At 34.3% G+C, this 19,717-nt stretch overlaps 1 protein-coding gene across 49 annotated transcripts in view; it reads right to left on the reverse strand.

The window, feature by feature from the left end:
• The window catches only part of ADGRL3 (adhesion G protein-coupled receptor L3), an 858,853-nt gene that overhangs the window by 543,799 nt on the left and 295,337 nt on the right, over positions 1 to 19,717 (reverse strand). For all 49 annotated transcript variants that reach the window (XM_063723430.1, XM_063723427.1, XM_063723423.1 and 46 more), the window contains one exon: positions 17,729 to 17,956. In XM_063723430.1, the coding sequence (XP_063579500.1) occupies positions 17,729 to 17,783 (55 nt within the window). In that variant the 5' untranslated portion in view covers positions 17,784 to 17,956. The remainder of the gene's footprint in view (positions 1 to 17,728; positions 17,957 to 19,717) is intronic.

Consider the following 19,717-nt stretch of genomic DNA (forward strand, 5'->3'; position numbering starts at 1 on the left):
CTGTTTAGGATAATTATTAAAACTCTTGGGAGGGAAGGATAGCATAGGACAGGGACGTGGGATATAGGGATCTCTTCTGAACTAGAGATCAAATATTTCTAGAAAAGGTCAATTTCTAGAGTAGGCAAAGAATGACAATTGATTTAAAAATGAATAAACAATGGAATCAAGCATCAGCTAAGCAGTATAATAGTGCCTGTATCTAAATGAAAAAAACCTGAAAAATAAACAAAACATAAAAACACACGTCAATAGAACTAGGAAGCAAACTCTTAGGGATCTAGAAAGAATTGTTTGGCTTGAGGAGTAAAATGATTTCATGGAGTAAGACTAAAGAATACAAAATACCAGGAGCTTAAGTCGACTTTGACTGTAAATTGAAAAAAGTAGACTGATGTGTTCTATGAAACCAAAGTATCTTATGTGTTTGTAGTTCATACTCTCATTTAAATTCACTGTATCTATAAAAGAAATCCAATGGGTGACAGAAAAACTAGAGAGGCTGTTACACTACCCACATAGAGAAGGATTATTAGAACAGAGCCAAAATCTCAACTTTTGCTTTAAAAAAATATGTGTGTACTACACTCAAGATATTGTATGACTTCTGTGGAAATATTTATTTGAATTATAAATATAAATCCAATTTGTCTTCCCGAAGCTATTATACAAATAAGTCTTCAAGATAAACAGCACACTTATAAGTCTGGTGTCTGGTATTCCATTAGAAACACGAATCTTAAGTCTGCAAAGATTCCTTCAATTCACATGCTAGAAAGTTAGAACGTTCCTGCTATACAGACCTCCCAAGGTTCACGTCAAGAGATTTTGCTCTGAAACTCACTCTCTCCTTGGGGCACAATAGCATCTGAAGCAGCTAGTTTCCTTAGGTCAAGGAAGGTGGTATCTATGCCCTGGCATTCTCCACTCACTTGTCTAAATTGAATACATGGGCTACAAAACCAACTCAAATTACTCCTCGAAGGTTCTTCTCCTCAGATATTTGAAGATAGTTTTCATATTCTAAATGTCTCTTTTTTTCTCCAGACCTTTAAGAGAAAGGATTCTTTCAAATTGGCTATGAAAAATACACCAGCATGTTGTGGCATTAACCCTAAGTTGAAGGCAACCCTCCAAGTTTCCTTCCCAATACCATTAGAGGCCACAGTTTCAAACTCTGTTGCATGTGATTTTAAGACGTCGCAAAGTTAATTTTGGCTCTGAGACAGGAAGCTATAATAAGATCAATGCATCTTGTTCTTTCTATCCTTCTTCAGAGAAACTTCATGCTTATCTTTTAAAAATTGCATATTTGATTAGGATTTTATTTGAATTGAGGGGGCGATTTTCTATTTTTTTTTGTTTTTAAAGTTTTAACTTTTAAATCATACATAATATATAATACTCCTTGTAAGTAATATGAGTTATTGCCATATACAAATCATCCTTATATTTGATTCATATCCAGATATTTTTACAATGTAAGTACTTTCATTCTGCTTTCCTAGTGGGCAAGCAAGAATATAAAATTAGTATTTCATAACCCACTATAATGATCAAAATATTTATCCCATGTTCATGTCTCTTAAATATCAAAAGCCATCAGAGCATCACTGTTCCAGAACATTGGTTGTAGGCAGATAAGAGGCAAGAGATAAACAAAAGAAAAATAATGAGTTTTTAAAAGGTAAAGTATTTGTGATGATAATACCAGAGTTTTCATATTATCTATGGAAGATATAATTGGTATAAATACCCATAAATATTAGAATCCAATAATAGATAACTTTCAGAGATCAATACTGATTTATAATTTTTTTTTAAATTAAGTACTGTTTCTAACCAATTTCAGCTGTTTCTATTTTCTTGTTCTTCTTACATGAGCAGCTTTGTAATTCAGTCAATTATTCAGCTTATTCCTCCAAATAGCTATTAATCATACCAGTGAGCTGGGACTCTAAACAAAACAATAGGCTAATTCTATAATGAGAGAAATGCTAAAAACAAAATACAACCTGGGCATATTTATCAGAGTTACAAGGGCTTTAATTTTCATAAACTAACAATTTTTCTCACAAGTCATTTATTTTTGTGTTTTAGGGTTATATTTCACCATGTCTTTATTAGCAACCCAACCATGAGCCTTATAGAGTTTGAAATGTACACTAATATAGCTATGACTCTAACCTACATATTACACTCTGTCTTTCACCATGGTAGTATCTCTTGGAAAGAGAATACTTATCCTCCTGAACATACTTGCCTAATCCTTTGTACAAAGTATCCTTCCTAGTAGGAAATCCTGTCCCCTACTGCTCAGGCTTTCCAGATCTCACCAGTTTCTAATATCACTCTTTCCATAATTTTACCAAACAGTTCTCTATCTCTATATAAAATGATCATCAAATTTCATAATATTTCCCTTCCATTCTCTACTAAAACATACTCAAAATCTTGTTCCTTTTTATTTCCAAGATTTAAACAAACACAGTATTTGCTGTCTTCCCTAATTGAAGATTTTAAAAATTTACTTATTTTATTTTATCGTATTCTAGCTCAATCTCAATATGCTACTTTGGTTGGTTTATTTATAATTTAAATCATAGATCTATAAAATAAGGCAAATGCTCAGTAGGTTATAAAAATGCCTATGGACGAAGCCTCCACAAGATGGCTAAGAAATTTTGGGTTCAGTTTCTCCTCAAAAGTCACTTAAAATATATTATTACATCATTACATTCACAGCTCTGAGTCTATTTTTTCATCTGAAAATTACCAGTCCTACTACCTATGACTCATTGGATTGTTATGAGTATTCACTGAGCTGTTATGTGCAAAACTCTTTAGCTAACAGGAAAGTATTGTGTAAATGCTGGAAATTATATTGAAAAAGTTACAATAGCAAATGGATGATTGCTACTGAAATGTCTATTCCAACTCCACTGCAACATATATAATAAAAGGGAAAGAAAGAGAAGGGTAAGGGGCAGAGAAGACACCACTGTTTTCATTTCCTTTTCTGTAAATAAAGGCACATTTTCAATCCTGCTTTCTTATGCATACCTGAAAGGCTCTCTCCCACAGCACCCTCATTTTAGCCATATAAAAGATTATGTCTTTCTTGATTTCTCCCTAAGGTGTATACGATAGCTGCATAATTTCTTTACAGGCTGGGTAGTAATCTCTAACAATAGTCATAAAAGATCCAATTCAAGCACCTGAGTAAAGATGCCATCATGTAGAAATTGCAGCATGAAAGTCCTAACACAGAGGGGTAAATCTGTTTCAATTCTGAGTCTTATAAGAAAACAGCTAAGCTAAGTAGTAACAAATTGTCCTCCCGTGTATGATGAAGACAATTTTATGGTATACCTGAATCTTATTCAACTCAACAGGTTCCTTCTCTAGACTACCTTGTTTCATAAAGTACTGGTATGCCTGATGTGGGCAAGAAATTACACTTCAGACTAGGTTCCTTGTTAATTTTCTCCAAAACATAGCTTGTTACAATAAAATAAAACAAATAAGTAAGATAAACTTTTGTAGTCATTCAAATAAGAAAAGAAGTAATCAAATAATGTCTTTGCTAACAACATGATTCTATATCTAGAAAACCCTAAAGGCAGGAGAAAGCTCCTAGACATGATAAACAACTTCAGTAAAGTTTCAGGGTATACAATCAGCATACAAAAATCAGTAGCATTTCTTTTTTTTTTTTGACAAGAATCTCACTCTGTCACCCAGGTTGGAGAGTGCAGTGGTGCGTGATCTCGGCTCACTGCAACCTCCGCTTCCTGGGTTCAAGTGATTCTCCTACTGCAACCTCCCAAGTAGCTGAAATAAGGTGATGAGGTGGCACCTGCCACCACGTCTGGCTATTTTTTTTTGTATTTTTAGTAAAGAGAGGGTTTTGCCAAGTTGGCAAGGGTGGTCTTGAACTCCCTACCTCAAGTGATCAGCCCACCTTGCCCTCCCACAGTGTTGGGATTACAGGCATGAGCTACCTGTATACACCAATAACATTCGAGCTAAGAGCCAAGTCAAGAACATAATCACATTTACAATAGTCATCAAGAAAATAAAATATCTAGGAATCCATCTAATCAGGAAGGTGAAAGATCTGTACGAGGAGAACTACAAAACACTGCTCAAAGAAATCAGAGATGCCACAAACAAATGGAAAAACATTCCATGCACATGGATTAGAAGAACTAATATTGCTAGAATCGCCATACTGCCCACCCAAAGCACTCTACAAATTGAATGCTATTCCTACCAAACTATCAATGTCAGTTTTTACAAAATTAGAAAAAAACTACTGTAAAATTCCTGTGGAATCAAAAAAGAGTCCCAATAGCCAAAACAATCCTCAGCAAAAAGAACAAAGCTGGAGGCATCACATTGCCAAACGTCAAACTATCTTATAAGGCTACAATGACCAAAACAGTGTGGTACTAATACAAAACAGACAAATAGAACAATAAAACAGAATAGAGAAGCCAGAAATAAAGCCACACACATAAAACCATCTGATCTTCAACAAGGTCAACAAAAAATATGCAATGGGGAAATGACTCCCTATTTAATAAACGGTGTTAGGATAACTGGCTGGCCATGTATGCAAAATAATGAAATGAGGCCTTTACTTTTCAGCATATGCAAAAATTAAATCAAGATGGATTAAAATTCTAAATGTGAGACCCTAAACTATAAAAATCCTACAAGCAAATCTATAAAGTATCATTCTGACATCAGCCTTAAGAAAGAATTTATGACTGTCCTCAAAAACAATTGCAACAAAACCAAAAATTGACAAGTGGGACCTAATAAAACTAAAGAACTTTCACACAGCAAAAGAAACTATCAACAGAGTAAACAGACAACCCACAGAATGGGAGAAAATATTTGCAAACTATGCATCTGACAAACGTCTAATATTACAGAGAGCTTAAATGACTCAACAAGCAAAAAACAAAGAACCCCATTAAAAAGCTGGCAAAGGACATGAACAAACACTTCTCAAAAGAAGACATATAAGCGGCCAACAAACACGAAAAGAACACTCAATATCACTCATCATCAGAGAAATGCAAATCAAAACCTCAATGAGATACCATCTCACACCAGTCAGAATGGCTATTATTAAAAAGACAAAAAATAAGAGATGCTGGCGAGGCTGTGGAGTAAAAGGGATGCTTACATACTGTTGGTGGAAATGCTAGTTAGTTCAGCTGCTGTGGAAAGCAGGTTGGAGATTTCTCAACAAACTAAAACCAGAACTATTGTTCTACCCACTATTCCCATTATTGGGTATATACCCAAAGGAAAACAAATTATTCTACCAAAAAGACATATGCATTTGTATATACATTGCAGCACTATTTATAATTGCAAAGACATGGAATCAACCCAAGTGCTCATCAATGGTAGACTGGATAAATAAAATTTTATATGTATATATGTGTGTACACACACACACACACACACACACACACACACCATGGAAGAATACTATGCAGCCATAAAAAATAATGAAATCATGTCCTTTCCAGCAACATGGATGCCAGTGGAGGCCATCATCCTAAGTGAATTAACACAAGAACAGAAAACCAAAGATTGCATACATTGACTTATAAGTGGAAGCTAAACATTGAAACTTATGGACATTAAGATGTGATATGCGCCAGGCGCAGTGGCTAACGCCTGTAATCCCAGCACTTTGGGAGGCCGAGGCGGGTGGATCACCGGAGGTCAGGAGTTCAAGACCAGCCTGGCCAACATGGCAAGACCCTGTCTCTACTAAAAATACAAAAATTAGCTGGGAGTGGTGGCGGGTGCCTATAATCCCAGCTACTCGGAGGCTGAGGCAGGAGAATCACTTGAACCTGGGAGGCAGAGGTTGCAGTAAGCCAAGATCATGCCATTGCACTCCAGCCTGGGCAACAAGTGAGAAACTCTGTTTCAATAAAAAAAAAAAAAAAAAAAAAAAGATGTGATATGGTTTGGCTCTGTGGCCTTACCCAAATCTCATCTTGAATTGTACTCCCATAATTCCCACGAGTTGTGGGATGGAACCGGTGGGATAGTTTGAATCATGGGGGCGGTTTCCTCCATACTGTTCTTATAATAGTGAATAAGTTTCACAAGATCTGATGGTTTTATCATGGGTTTCCACTTTTGCATCCTCCTCATTTTTCTCTTGCTGCTGCCATGTAAGAAGTGCCTTTGCCTCCCGCCATGATTCTGAGGCCTCCTGAGCCATCTGAAACTGCAAGTCCAATTAAACCTCTCTTTCTTCCCAGTCTCAGGAATGTCTTTATCAGCAGCATGAAAACAGACTAATACAAGATGAGAACGATAAACACTGGGAACTAAGAGGGAGAGTGAGGCAAGGTCGGAAAACTACCTATTGGGTAGTATGCTCATTACCCTGGGTGACAGGATCATTTGCCTCAGAGTCATGCAATATACTCCTGTAACAAAACTGTGCATTTACCCCCTGAATCTAACTGTTGAAATTATAAAAATAAATAACAGATGACATGAGGGAAAAAGATCCAGATATGATTAGATATGTAAGTTAAAAAAAATTTTAAAAACCTCCGTATTTATAAAAGAATAAATAGTCTGCTTTTATTCACTACAGTCATTATCAGAACACTAAGCTACTATGTTACAAAAGCTTTATAAAACAGGCTGAGAATAGTGAAAGAGTCAAACACGTGGCTGTGAATAAAGCTAAAGGGAAACATTTCATTTTGTTAAAGAACAAAAGAACCAACTTTTTAAGATTGCTTTTTAATTGGCTTTCATAGCTGGCACTTTATATATCCTATCAATAAAGGGAAAAATAGTGACTTTCATTATAATTGTTGCCTAAATTGTAATACTGTGATGTAAATACCTTAAACCCTTCTGAAAATGAGTAATCAGAGATTTCTGTTAGTGATATGAATTTATTAGAGATTTGGCTTCTGACAAAAAGGATGATTTTTTTTATTCTAGTCAAATAAAATCCATATTATGTACCTTAAGACGAGTGATAACTATTAGTAAGATTTTCCAAACATCTGCCTCCTTGTAAACATAATGCAAAAAAATTTAACTTCATGGTAAAAAAAAACCTTTAGAATTTGTTATTTGGAGAACATTGACTTTTTTTTTCCTCTACTCCTCTCCTCAAGAATATAAATTTTTTAATGGTATGGCAACTATACTTTCAGAATGTTGTAAAGTAAATTCTTTCTTTAAAAATCTTTAGAACTATAGTAATGAGGCACTCTACCTTAATCATGCTGCCAATTGTAACTAATGTGTGGGCAAAATGAGCAAAAATGATCCATATATTGACAGAGGTCTGTTTTGTTAGGGAGTTCTAGCTCCCTCTCCTAAGTAAATAATAACCGGCATTTCTGAAGACAGCTGAGAAGAATGAGAACTGTTTTGTTTTTTAATGGTAGTAAGATATTTTTGCCACCCATCCGCCCTTCTCAACACATACACACAACAAAATCAATCTGTTTTACAGTCCCTCCCACAACCCGTTGGAATTATAGAAGTACAATTCAAGATGAGATTTGGGTGGGGCCACACAGCCAAACCATATCACATCTTAATGTCCATTAGTTTCTATGAATGCCTAAATTCTGTTTAACAAGACAGCAAATATGTTAACAGGCTCAAATGTCAGAATGATCGATTACGTTATGTTGGTGGTATACATAGAATGTGATTATTATTGGACACCTACTTTTAAAAATCGACATGGTGGTTTTTTATCTGTCTGCAGAGGGACAACATAAAGCCTGCCAACAGCCTGTAACCTCTAATACATCTGTGCTATCACAGCTATTCCAACAATCCAGCTATTGTAACTAATCTAAAAGGCCTCCTTTTAAGCAATTGTGTAGTGTTGCCTGGAGGGAGAGCATCATACCAGCCTGTTGCTTTAAATTTTATGCATTATTTGTCTTCATTATTAAATAATGTGCCCTTAAGGTCTGCATGGTTTCACCAAGTTCCCTATCAAAAGGAGAAAAAAAAGAAGAAAAATGATCATTGCTAAATTGTCACCACCATTGTTGATTTGTATGGAGAGCTCTACTAAAGATTAGTTCTGATCTAATTCAGGTAATGTTTATGTTTACCACTCTTGTGATATCTCTAACAGCTTGGAGAGAATCAGTAATGAGTGAAAGCAGACTATTTGTTCTTTTATAAATACAGAGGGTTTTTTTTATTTTTATGTTTTTAACCTACATATCTAATCATTAGGTTTTTTCCTCACATCATCTGTTATTCTCCAACACAACAACAAAATCAATCTGTTTTAAAGTCATCTGAGTCCAAGAAAAAGAATGAAATGTTGTAAAATGCTATTTTATGTTTGCACGTTATTTTTATCTTTACATCTAATCAAAACAATGATTTCTCTAATTTAGGTCACTGAATTTACCCTTTTTAACTTCACATAAAACTAATGATACCAAAGTGAGGGTATATCTGTCACTCACTATTCAATTTTTTCAAACTTAGAAGAGTGATGACAGGATATTTTATTGGGCTTACGGTCTAATTAAAAGTGACAAAACTGTACTTTGAATAGCTTTTCAACACCCTTTAACATTTTTCTTTGAATGCTGATCTAAGCTTAAGATGTTCATTAGTAACTCATTAAAGACTTAGTTACAGTCCAGTGGGTGAGTCCTAAATATAATGATGGGATGTGTGTACAAACGTGCAGACTCATAATTAGAGAAACTGTCACACTGGGGATTAAGAATATACAATGCAGTCTTTGAAAAAGAACTGTGGAATGTAAGTGACCCCAAGATGGTGTTGTATTTTAAATTTTGCTTACTATTCAGATAATTTGTTTTTTTGGTTCTAATTCCTAAAGGTATGTTTTAATGACCCCATTCTCCCAGGATTAAATGTGTGAGGCTTTGTATTAGGGCCTTTTTATACATTATTTTATTTAATCCTCATACTATAACAAAGTAGGCCTAATTACTCATTTAACAAATAAATAAACTGTGATTTAAACTCTTCGAGGCCGTATATCTTGGAAGCAATGGAACTGGAGTTAAACTCTAAGGTTTAAGATCTTTCTACTTCATTTAATAGGACCATACAATATAGGATTCTAAAGCAGTTTAGATTGGATGATATTGTAAACTTCAGTTTCTGGGCTTCATGTAAGCAATGCTTCCTAAATATGGTGACATCATCGTCTATAGTTCCTGAAAACTACAGGAGCTATTCAGTATCAACATTTATTAATCATTAATTATCCTTGCCATATAAAACACCAGGTTCTCTGCTGATTTCCATTTTTTTTAATTAAAAGATGTGATGTGAGTCCAGAGGACACTAATATATAATATGTGGATTTGATAGAGAGATGCAAAGCTGTAGAGATGAACTAAAAGAGGCATTCAGCAATTTGCAGAACATATTAGAGAAAAAACAATCTACAGAAATAAAATGAAAGACTCAATATTTATAATTTGAGCAAAGATATAAAAATATAAAAAAGAGGATTTCCAAAATCTCAAAAAAATTCAGACTCGACCAAAAATAGAAATTTTTCTTGGCTACCAAACTTTAATTACCTTCATCATTTTCTTAGGAAGAAATAATTGAAAACTAATAGAACTCAATGAATTGCCTTGCTGTTTTGTATACAATTCACCAGTATACAGGTCTCCTATAAAAATAAAGTTTCAATTATGGAGAATTATTAATTTTTATAGTCATAATAACAATAAAAAAGTGAGGAAGCAACCCACAAGAATGGGAGAAAATATTTGCAAACTATCATCTGACAAGGGTTAATAACTCAACAGGAAAAAAATCAATCTGATCTTAAAATGAGCAAAAGATGTGAATAGACATTTCTCAAAAGAAGATATGCAAATGACCAACAGGTAAATGAAAAATGCTCAACATCACTAATCATCAGAGAAGTGCAAATTATAACTACAATGAAATATCATCTCCCACAGTTAAAATGGCTGTTATCCAAAAACAGGCAATAACAAATGCTGGTGAGGATGTGGAGAAAGGGGAACCTTTGTCTGTTGGTGGGAATGTAAATAGTGCAGCCACTGTGGAGAACAGCATGAAGGTCCCTCAAAAGACTAAAAGAACTACCACATGATCCAGAAATCCCACTGCTGGGTATATGTGGAAAAGAAAGAAAATAAGTATATTGAAGAGATATGTGCACTCCCATATTTATTGCAACGCTATTCACAATGGCCAAGATATGGAATCAACCTAAGTGTCCATCAATGAATGAATGGATAAAGAAAATGTGGTTACACATACACAATGAAATTTATCCAGCTATAAAAAATGATGAAATTCTTAAGTGATAGAAAGACAAACATTGCATGTTATCAGTAATATATGAGAAAAAAATATTAAACTAATGGAGACAGAGAGTAGAATGATGGTTACCAGAGGATGGGAAGATTAATGGAGAGGAGAAAGATGAAGAGAAGATGGTTAGTTGGTACAAAAATACTGTTAGGTAGAAGGAATAAGATCTAGTGTTCAGTAGCAAGATATGGTGACTATAGCCAACAATAATTTATTGTATATTTCAAAATAACTAAAAGAGTAGAATTGTAATATTCCTAACACATAAAAATAAAAATATTTGAGATGATAGATACCCTAAGTACCCTGGAGTAACTGATCCTTACAAATTGTATGCTTGTATCAAATATTATATGTATCCCATAAACGTGCACTATTAAATATCCATAATAATTAAAAATTATTTTTTAAAAAAAATTCTGAATGAATGAACTACTTTGAGGAATCAAATACATGAGTAAAAGGGGGCTGGGTACAGTGGTTCCCACCCGTAATCCCAGTGCTCTGGGAGGTCAAGGCAGGAGGATTGCTGGAGGTCTAGAGTTTGAGACCAGCCTGGGCAACATAGCAAGACTCTATCTTTATGAAAAAATTTTAAAAATTAGCCAGGCATGGTGGCGCATGCCAGCTACTTGGGAGGCTGAGGTGGGAGGACTGCTTGAGCCCAGGAGGTTGAGGTTACAGTGGGCTCTGATTATGCCACTGCACTACAGCCTGGGTGACACCCTGTCTTACAAAAAGGGGGTTGGAGAATTTGAAGTGATGAGGGTAGACAAATGGTGCATGATTCAACATAAAATAGATGAAAATTTAAGTGGGTAACTCCAGGCAAATAGCCTCCCAGAAAATCTGAAACATTCCCAAAACAAAAAAATGAAAAATGGTTGAAGTGACGAATATCCTAAGTACTCCAATTTGATCATCATACACTGTATGCATGAATCAAAATACCATAAGTACCCCCATAAACATGTACAAATATTATGTATTAATAAAAAATATTTTTTACTAACAATATTTGAAATTTTTACTTAAAATTGAAATTTTAAAAATAAAAAATTTAAAAGCTATTCTTAGAAAATATAGTCTAAAAATCTCTTAAAACTGTCTTCTAATGATATCTTACCGTCTTTTCAAAAAAGATATTTTTATAAAGAATGCTTATAATTTGACAATATAAAGAAAAATGACCCATTTATAAATAACCCAATTACACTGAGGATTAAAGTAAATAGTAATCCAAAGAATAAGAAAACAATGACTTTATATTGTATATTCAAATATTTTTAAATTTGTTCAACATTAAGCATAAAACAACCCTATAGAAGTCTGAGTCCACCACAGACAAAGAAATATAAAAAATGTGATAAATTACAAGCACCTCAAATAGTCACAATACATAAAATTTCAATATAGAAAAATGCTACTTTACTCCAAATATGTACACGTCACTCATAGATTATTACTACAATTAAATTCATATGTAACACCTTTTGCAAGTACAAAAGCAAAAAAAAAAATATTTTCCAATTGCCAATCTGCATACTGAGTATTTGGGAAAGTTTCTAAACAAATTATTACACACAAAGTAAAGCTATCAGGCATGTATGTTTGTAGCTTACATTGTGATATTAGCGATTGTGCAGCTAGCTTACAAAATACCTATTTTAAATCTCAGTACCCACTGGCTAATGTGGATGGTGTTGGGTGTGTTAGCAGTAACCTCATATATCATTACCATGACACAGATTTTTCTGTATAATGTATTTGACTATAAACATAGTTATATTACTGTAGATATTACAAATTACCTAGGTTGGCAAGCATTATAAACATTTCAAGGATGATTAATTTCTAAAAATAACCAAGTTAAGCAGAGCTTAGAAGTCAACCTCTTTCACAACTAATAAAACACATCTTCATAGAAAGAATTATATGATAAAATGCCATGTAGTTAAGTGTAATTTTGTACTTTTTCAAGTTTCATATCTTAGAAGTTACAAAATATATGACTACTATCTTAAATCATTTACATTAGTATTATAATTGTAAACAGAGATTAACAATAAAGTGAAAATTATATAAAAACAAATATGCATCTGATCATTCTTTTGTCCCTACTAAGAACTGTTTATTATAAGTAATTTGTTGCACATGATAAAATGCAGGCTAACCAGTAAAGTCCCTGAATATATAAATACAGATGCAACTTTAACAATAGAATTGCAGAAAAAAAAAGTGTATAAGCTGGTTCTACAAGCATTTTTTTTATATTGCAGTTTTCTTTTTCTGTGAAGACGCTATAAAATATACTGCTCGCCGTTATTCCTAGTTTAAGTGCCAATGATCCTGCTTTGTACCTCTTCAACTATGATTCAGTTTTTACAAGTGAGGTTCAATTAAGCTGAGATGTAGTTGAAATATTTGAGCACCACAATCACCTTCTGAACTCCCAATCATCTGGGGCTTGGGTGTAGTTACCTCCCAGGAACAGATCTCCCAGCCCAAGGTCCCACATTGGACCTTGATGTTTCTTTACTGCCAATCAAAATGAGCCCCAGGTACCTACGTTATTACTGGGTTCTTGCTCTCCAATTTCCTTATTTTTCCTTGCTCCCAACCACATCAACAGAACAACAACAAAAAGAATCCTTTATCTTCATGCAACACTACAGTAGTGCACAGCAAAGAACTGGCCATCTGCTTCAGCTGCTCCTCTTTACTTCTGCCAGGTCTCATTGCATTATAGATAAGGATATTATGGCTCTACAGGAAGGGGACACAGTCATGGAAAACAGAAAAAGAGAAATACGGAAGTACACAGAGACACGGAATATGGACAGATAAACACAGAAGCAGGGACATTTCCTAATTTAAAAAATTGTACATATTTATGTGATATTGATGTACTTGTTTTTTCTATACAAAACATTGACCAGACTATTAAGAGCAAGTGGGGATTATTCAACTAACCTAAACATTATCAGAATTAATTCTTTAGCTTAGTTTCTAATTTTGTTCATGTAGAGATTATGCAAAAATATAACACTAACAATCATATATAACCAATTAAAATAGTAATTTAAACATTCCTACATAGTGAGAATAATTTTGTTTAGATATTAGTAATATTGACAATAATTTTGTTTAGATACTAGTATTTAGAAATGTTTGGCAAAACATAGATACTGAGGTTTGAGTAGAAAAAGATTTCTTTCCATTCTCAGGGTTAGAATAACAGTAATTACTTATTTTCCTTACCTAGTGCTCAGGGGTTTACCACTATTTCAAGGTAAGAAAGGAGCAGGGGAAAAAAAATGAAAGGTTTATCAAATGCCAAAGCACCATGTTAGAAGTTATACATCCTTGCATCCATTTCTTAAAATAGCTCTGCAAGGAATAAATGTTCATTTTTACAGATGAAAATTATATTAAGCTACACATTTTTAGGTTACTGTAAGCTCAATGAGGGAAGAAATACAAGTCTTTTGTTCACTGTCCTGTCTTTAGTACATCTAGCAGTTTTCTGGCTTGTAGTGGGTAAATTAATGATATTTATTAACCAGTTGACAGATAAATAGGATTACAGAGCCAGTAGGTGGCAGAGCTGGAATTTCATCTCTGGTCTGTTAGGCTTCAGAACCACAGTCTGTCTGTCCCAAGAACATGGAAGAGGCAGATGGTCAATGTTTCTGCCTCACCTGCTCCCAAGTGACCAGGAGAGTTGAGATTCTACGTAAAGAGGAATGGCCTTGATAGGAATTGGATATCTACTGCCAGCAAGAGCAGAGCTCAAAAGCCAAGTCCTTGATTTTAAATTCCCTCTGTGTCTCTTAGTAGCTGTGTGACCTCAATTTACTTTACCACTGGGTACCTCCATGTCTTTACCTGTAAAGATAGTGATTATGATAATAATAACAAATAATAAAAAATAAACCCATGCAATTATAGTGAATATTAAGTGAACTAAGACATCTAAAGTTTATGGCTATAAAATCAGTAGTCATCATCATTATTTTCTCTGAGGAAAGGGATAGCAATTCAGATCATTACCCAGAAGAATTAATTCCCAATGGTCAAGAGGGCAAAAATTCTGGACATCTCAATAACAGTAGCAAGGAGACGTCAGCAGAGGATATGTTGGAACCAAAAGTATTTCTATAACTGTGACATACACAGTTTTTTTTTAACCCAGTCATCTAAGGTTTCAAGTTATGCAGTAGTATTCTCTTAAGCCAGGATTGATGGGGACTCTAAAAATTCCTATCCTATTATATTTCAGCACTTGATCAAAGGTACATTTTTCTATGTATGAGCAAGTTAGGTTCCAAAAGGCTGCTTATAAAGCCCTTCATTCACAAGTCAGAAGTGGTATCACAAAGGCAAAAGAAAAAGCCTTCTTAAAGAAGGAAGACAAAACCAACTTGTATTTTCTCAGGTGCAAAGTTTTAAAATAAAGGATAAAGTTTATAAATAAAAAGCTTCTATATTGTTTTGTCCTCTATGGTTCAAAACTCAAGATAATATTGAATAGTCCACATAAAATGGAAATGATTACTTTATTTTTTTAACCCAGAGTATTTTACATACCAGGTTAATCTTTTATGTGTTCTATTATTATACTAGGGGTTGATTTAATACTTCTAAGAATTACTTGGAGATATTCTCTCTCTCTCTCTCTCTCTCTCTCTCTCTCTCTGTTTCTGTGTGTGTGTGTGTGTGTGTGTGTGTGTGTGTGTGTGTGTGTGTGTGTGATTTCAATGCAGACTATCAGTTCCCAAACCAAGACCCAAGACCCATGGCTCAGCCACATTTAGGGGTCCACTGAAATACATAGTGTCAGTTTTAGGGACCAGGAATTTTAGTTCTGAAAAAGGAATCTTTCTTACAATGTCTGTTTCTGCTATTTTTAACCAATTTTCTCTAACAAAGGTAATTTTAGATTGATCTTTTGAATACAAATTGTGTGTGTGTAAATATATATGTAGATATTTTTCTTTTTTTCCTTAGTATCAACATTAAATATATCAGCTCTTATGGCTAGCTAATTCCTGGTTGTTATAATTTACTGGAACAAAAATTAACTGGAGGGATAGATTATATGTTGAAGGAAATTCACATGTTCAAGCACTTAATATTTTCTATGCACTGTACTACATTATTTACATATGCTATTTATTTTATTCTTAAAATAACATTATAAGGGAGGAATTTTTATCACATAAAAAATCTAATTTAAGTCATCTTTACATATATGGATAATTAGAAAAGCATTGTCTCAAGTAACATAATTATTTTTATTTTCCCACATCACAAAATGTTACATGTGCCCATGCAGAGAATGTGAATGTATAAGTATACGAATTAAGAAAATATTTTGAAATTTTAAACAAATTTTCTTAAAACAAGATGGTTGAGATGGTTGAATAAGTAGGATACTCCCATTTTACAAACATCTCTACCTTATAATATAGTGAATTGTTAGACCTAAATATGTTGCATCCAGGGAACTTTAGAGGAAAATGTCAAAGGAAGTTATTTTACCCAGTATTTAGAATGACAGCAAAATGCAATTCATGTTAAAACTTAAGAACACAGGCCAGATTCAGAATTGCATCACTGATGAACTACAATGGGTTTCTGTAATCAATTAAAAACCAAAAGTGAGCTAAAGAGGCTAAAAATTCATTTCAGCTGCTTGCTACACTATAATATTCTGAGACCTCCTAAGCAGTGGCAAATACAGCTGTGTCCTTTTTTTTTCTATAATTATCATCAACATATGAGAGAGTGACTATATTACAACATTTCCATCTTAGTGAAAAAAATCAATGATAATCAGCCAAAAACATTAAATTGTGTAAGAGGAACATACATATAGACTTTAATTTACCAGGTTTGAGAGTCAGTGAATATTACTCTTAAGTTGTACAGAATATGAATGTCTCGCTTATATATTAAATAATGTGATGCACTTTATAAAGTTTGCCAAGGTACATCCTTTCTAAACTATCATTTCTGTTATAAATACAAAGATGTCTAAATGAACAACATTAAGTATACATGTCTGTTAAGTATATTAGCATGTTTCCATAATCACACCTTTCTTTAAAAAGTGAAAACGTACATTAATATTATTTTGTTATTGTGTATGTTTTTATTCTTTTTTTTGAGATGGAGTCTCGTTCTGTCTGGAATGCAGTGGCACGATCTTGGCTCACTGCAAGCTTTGCCTCCCGGGTTGACGCCATTCTTCTGCCTCAGCCTCCCAAGTAGCTGGGACTACAGGCATCTGCCACCATGCCCGGCTAATTTCTTTGTATTTTTAGTAGAGACAGGGTTTCACCGTGTTAGCCAGGATGGTCTCGATCTCCTGACCTTGTGATCTGCCCAACTCAGCCTCCCAAAGTGCTGGGATTACAGGCGTGAGCCACCGTGCCCAGCCATTCTTTTGGTTTTTTATTTGTTTGTGTTTTTGCATTTCAAGGTATAGTAGAAAAACAATTTCCCTTTATTGGGAGGTTATAGTTTGTGTTCTGTATATTAAAGATTGTGCAGAGTAGTAAATACTCAGAGAAAAAATAATGACTTGGTTTTGGAAAGCAGATACTTTTGAATAAGTGGGATTTTACTTTTGGAGTTTTCTTTCAAATGCCCAAATTTACTACATTAAAAATGTGTTTTTAAGTATGAAACTATGCAAGCCAAAAAAATTCACAATAAATGAGATAATTAATATTTCAGCTGATTTTCCAAAAGTGTGGTAAAGACTAAAAATAAAATGCAAGAGCTCTTTTTAAAAAGCCTTTTGGTTTTAAATACATTTCAACAGGCACTTTAAGAAATGCAACTGGAAACTCATAACTATTTCAGCTTAAAATACACATTATGGGCTGGGCGCGGTGGCTCACGCCTGTAATCCCAGCACTTTGGGAGGCCGAGGAGGGTGGATCACGAGGTCAGGATTGAGACCATCCTGGCTAACACTGTGAAACCCTGTCTCTACTAAAAATACAAACAAACAAAAATTAGCCAGGCGTGGTGGTGGGCGCCTGTAGTCCCAGCTACTCGGGAGGCTGAGGCAGAAGAATGGTGTGAACCCAGGAGGCAGAGGTTGCAGTAAGCCAAGATCGTGCCACTGCACTCGAGCCTGGGTGACAGTGCGAGGCTCTGACTCAAAAAAAAAGGAAATACACATTATGTTCTTTTATTTTAACTTACTCATACTAACATATGGTAAGGAAAAACTACAAAGCAATCTCAGAGAAAAGATCCCAAGAAGTGTCTAGTATGAATAAGTGAGACAACATTAAGCATTACACAAAAATCTGAAAAATCTTACCATGAATTATTGTAGCTAAGAGCATCATGAAAATTAGTAGCTGCGATGGCCACATGGCTGTCTACTCAGGTATGGAGTATTCCTCAAGAATGACTGTTCAAATGTGAAACAAAATACATATATTTCCAGTTCCTCTTCTGTATTCCAAGACTGATGATTTTTCTTCAAATTAAAAAGAAAAAGAATAATTTCTCCGAAACAGAAACACCAATATCCCAAATCTGAAACCTGCAAAAAAGAAAAAAAAAGGGTTATTGTATAAAATAAGTAAGTAATCCAAAGACATTATTTATACAATACATATATTGCCATCATGTTTATATCCTGGCCTCAGATCTTAATGAAATAAACAATTCAGTCTCTACTGAGCAAATTAACTTAAATATACTGATTTTTTTTTTTTTTTTTTTTTTTTTTGAGACAGAGTCTCGCTCTGTCGCCTTGGCTGGAGTGCAATGGTGCGATCTCGGCTCACTGCAACCTCTGCCTCCCGGGTTCACGCGATTCTCCTGCCTCAGCCTCCCGCGTAGCTTCACCCCGGCTAATTTTGTATTTTTAGCAGAGAGGGGGTTTCTTCATGTTGGTCAGGCTGGTCTTGAACTCCCGACCTCAGGTGATCCACCTGCCTCGGCCTCCCAAAGTGCTGGGATTACAGGCGTGAGCCACTGCGCCTGGCTAAATATACATATATATTACACCGTGGTAAAGCTTACACAAAGTAAGCCCCATAGGGTTATACCACAATATAATTATACCACAGTATAATTTCACTAACATTAGAATAGTAAAATATTTCATTCATCACTGTTACCACAAATAAGTTTAAAACAAAAGGTAAATATATGAGACTTACTTTCATCTCAGGCTGCAATGTTCATTCAGAAATTATTCTACATATTAACTACATTACTTTTCTAAACATCTCTGTAAATCTGTGAACATCATAGATTTATGTTTACAAAAGATGTTACTCTTTTTGTTTCAACGTCAAAAGCTTCAGTACTGAAAATCAAGGCAAAGTATTATCTAAATAACAATGTATGATGATTAAAGACAGATTATTATGCCCGAAATTTCATTTTCATTTATGTTTCATTTATGTTATTCTAAATAGCTTATTTTTAACAGTAAGCATATAGATACAAACTAAATTAAAATGCAGTTTGAACATAATTCATTCATTCAACAGAGGTTAATTGAATGCTCACTAAAATACAAAGCAGTGGTCTAGAAACATGGAATAGAATATTGAAGAAAACATGCAACCTATTCTCCAGGACTGTACAATTCAAGATGAGGAATCTTGCTTAGAGGTGTCAAACATTAATAACTTTAAGCACTGAAAAAGTAACTTTATTGAACCAAACTAGTGTTAGTTGCCTCGTCTTCAAGTCTTCCCAAGATTTATCTTAGGAAACCAAAATACTAAAGGAACGTAATCCAAATCCTGAAGACACCATCTTTTACAGTCAGCACCTTTCAAACTGATCAATCAAGCATAAATTGGGCTTTCCTTCCTTCCTTCCTTTCTTCCTTCCGTTCTCTTCCCTTCCCCTTCCTTCCCTTCCCTTCCCCTTCATTCCCTTCCCTTCCCCTTCCTTCCTTCCTTCCTTCCTGCCTCCCTCTCTTCTTTCCTTTTTTCTTTCATTCTTTCTGTCTTTCTTTTCTTTTTTTTGTCCTGGAGATTGATATATATTTTCAATAATTTCAGATTTTTAGAATTAAATTTAAAAATCTTCTGAAAAGGGATATTCAAAATTGTTTACTGAGGAATGTATTAATACACTTCATTCTGTCAAAATAAAAACCAAAGTCTTTACTAAAAGTCAAAATTACACAAACTTATCAGATGTTTTGATATTGTTATTTACAGCATGGTAGTTAAGAGCACGCATTCTGGAGCCAGACAACCTGATCTCAATTACTGTTCTACTATGTTGGGCAAGTCATTTAACTATATAGCATCTCAGTTCTCCTGTTGATGGTCAT

The sequence above is a fragment of the Pongo abelii genome, chromosome 3, assembly GCF_028885655.2.
Source record: "Pongo abelii isolate AG06213 chromosome 3, NHGRI_mPonAbe1-v2.0_pri, whole genome shotgun sequence".
NCBI classification, from domain to species: Eukaryota; Metazoa; Chordata; class Mammalia; order Primates; family Hominidae; genus Pongo; species Pongo abelii.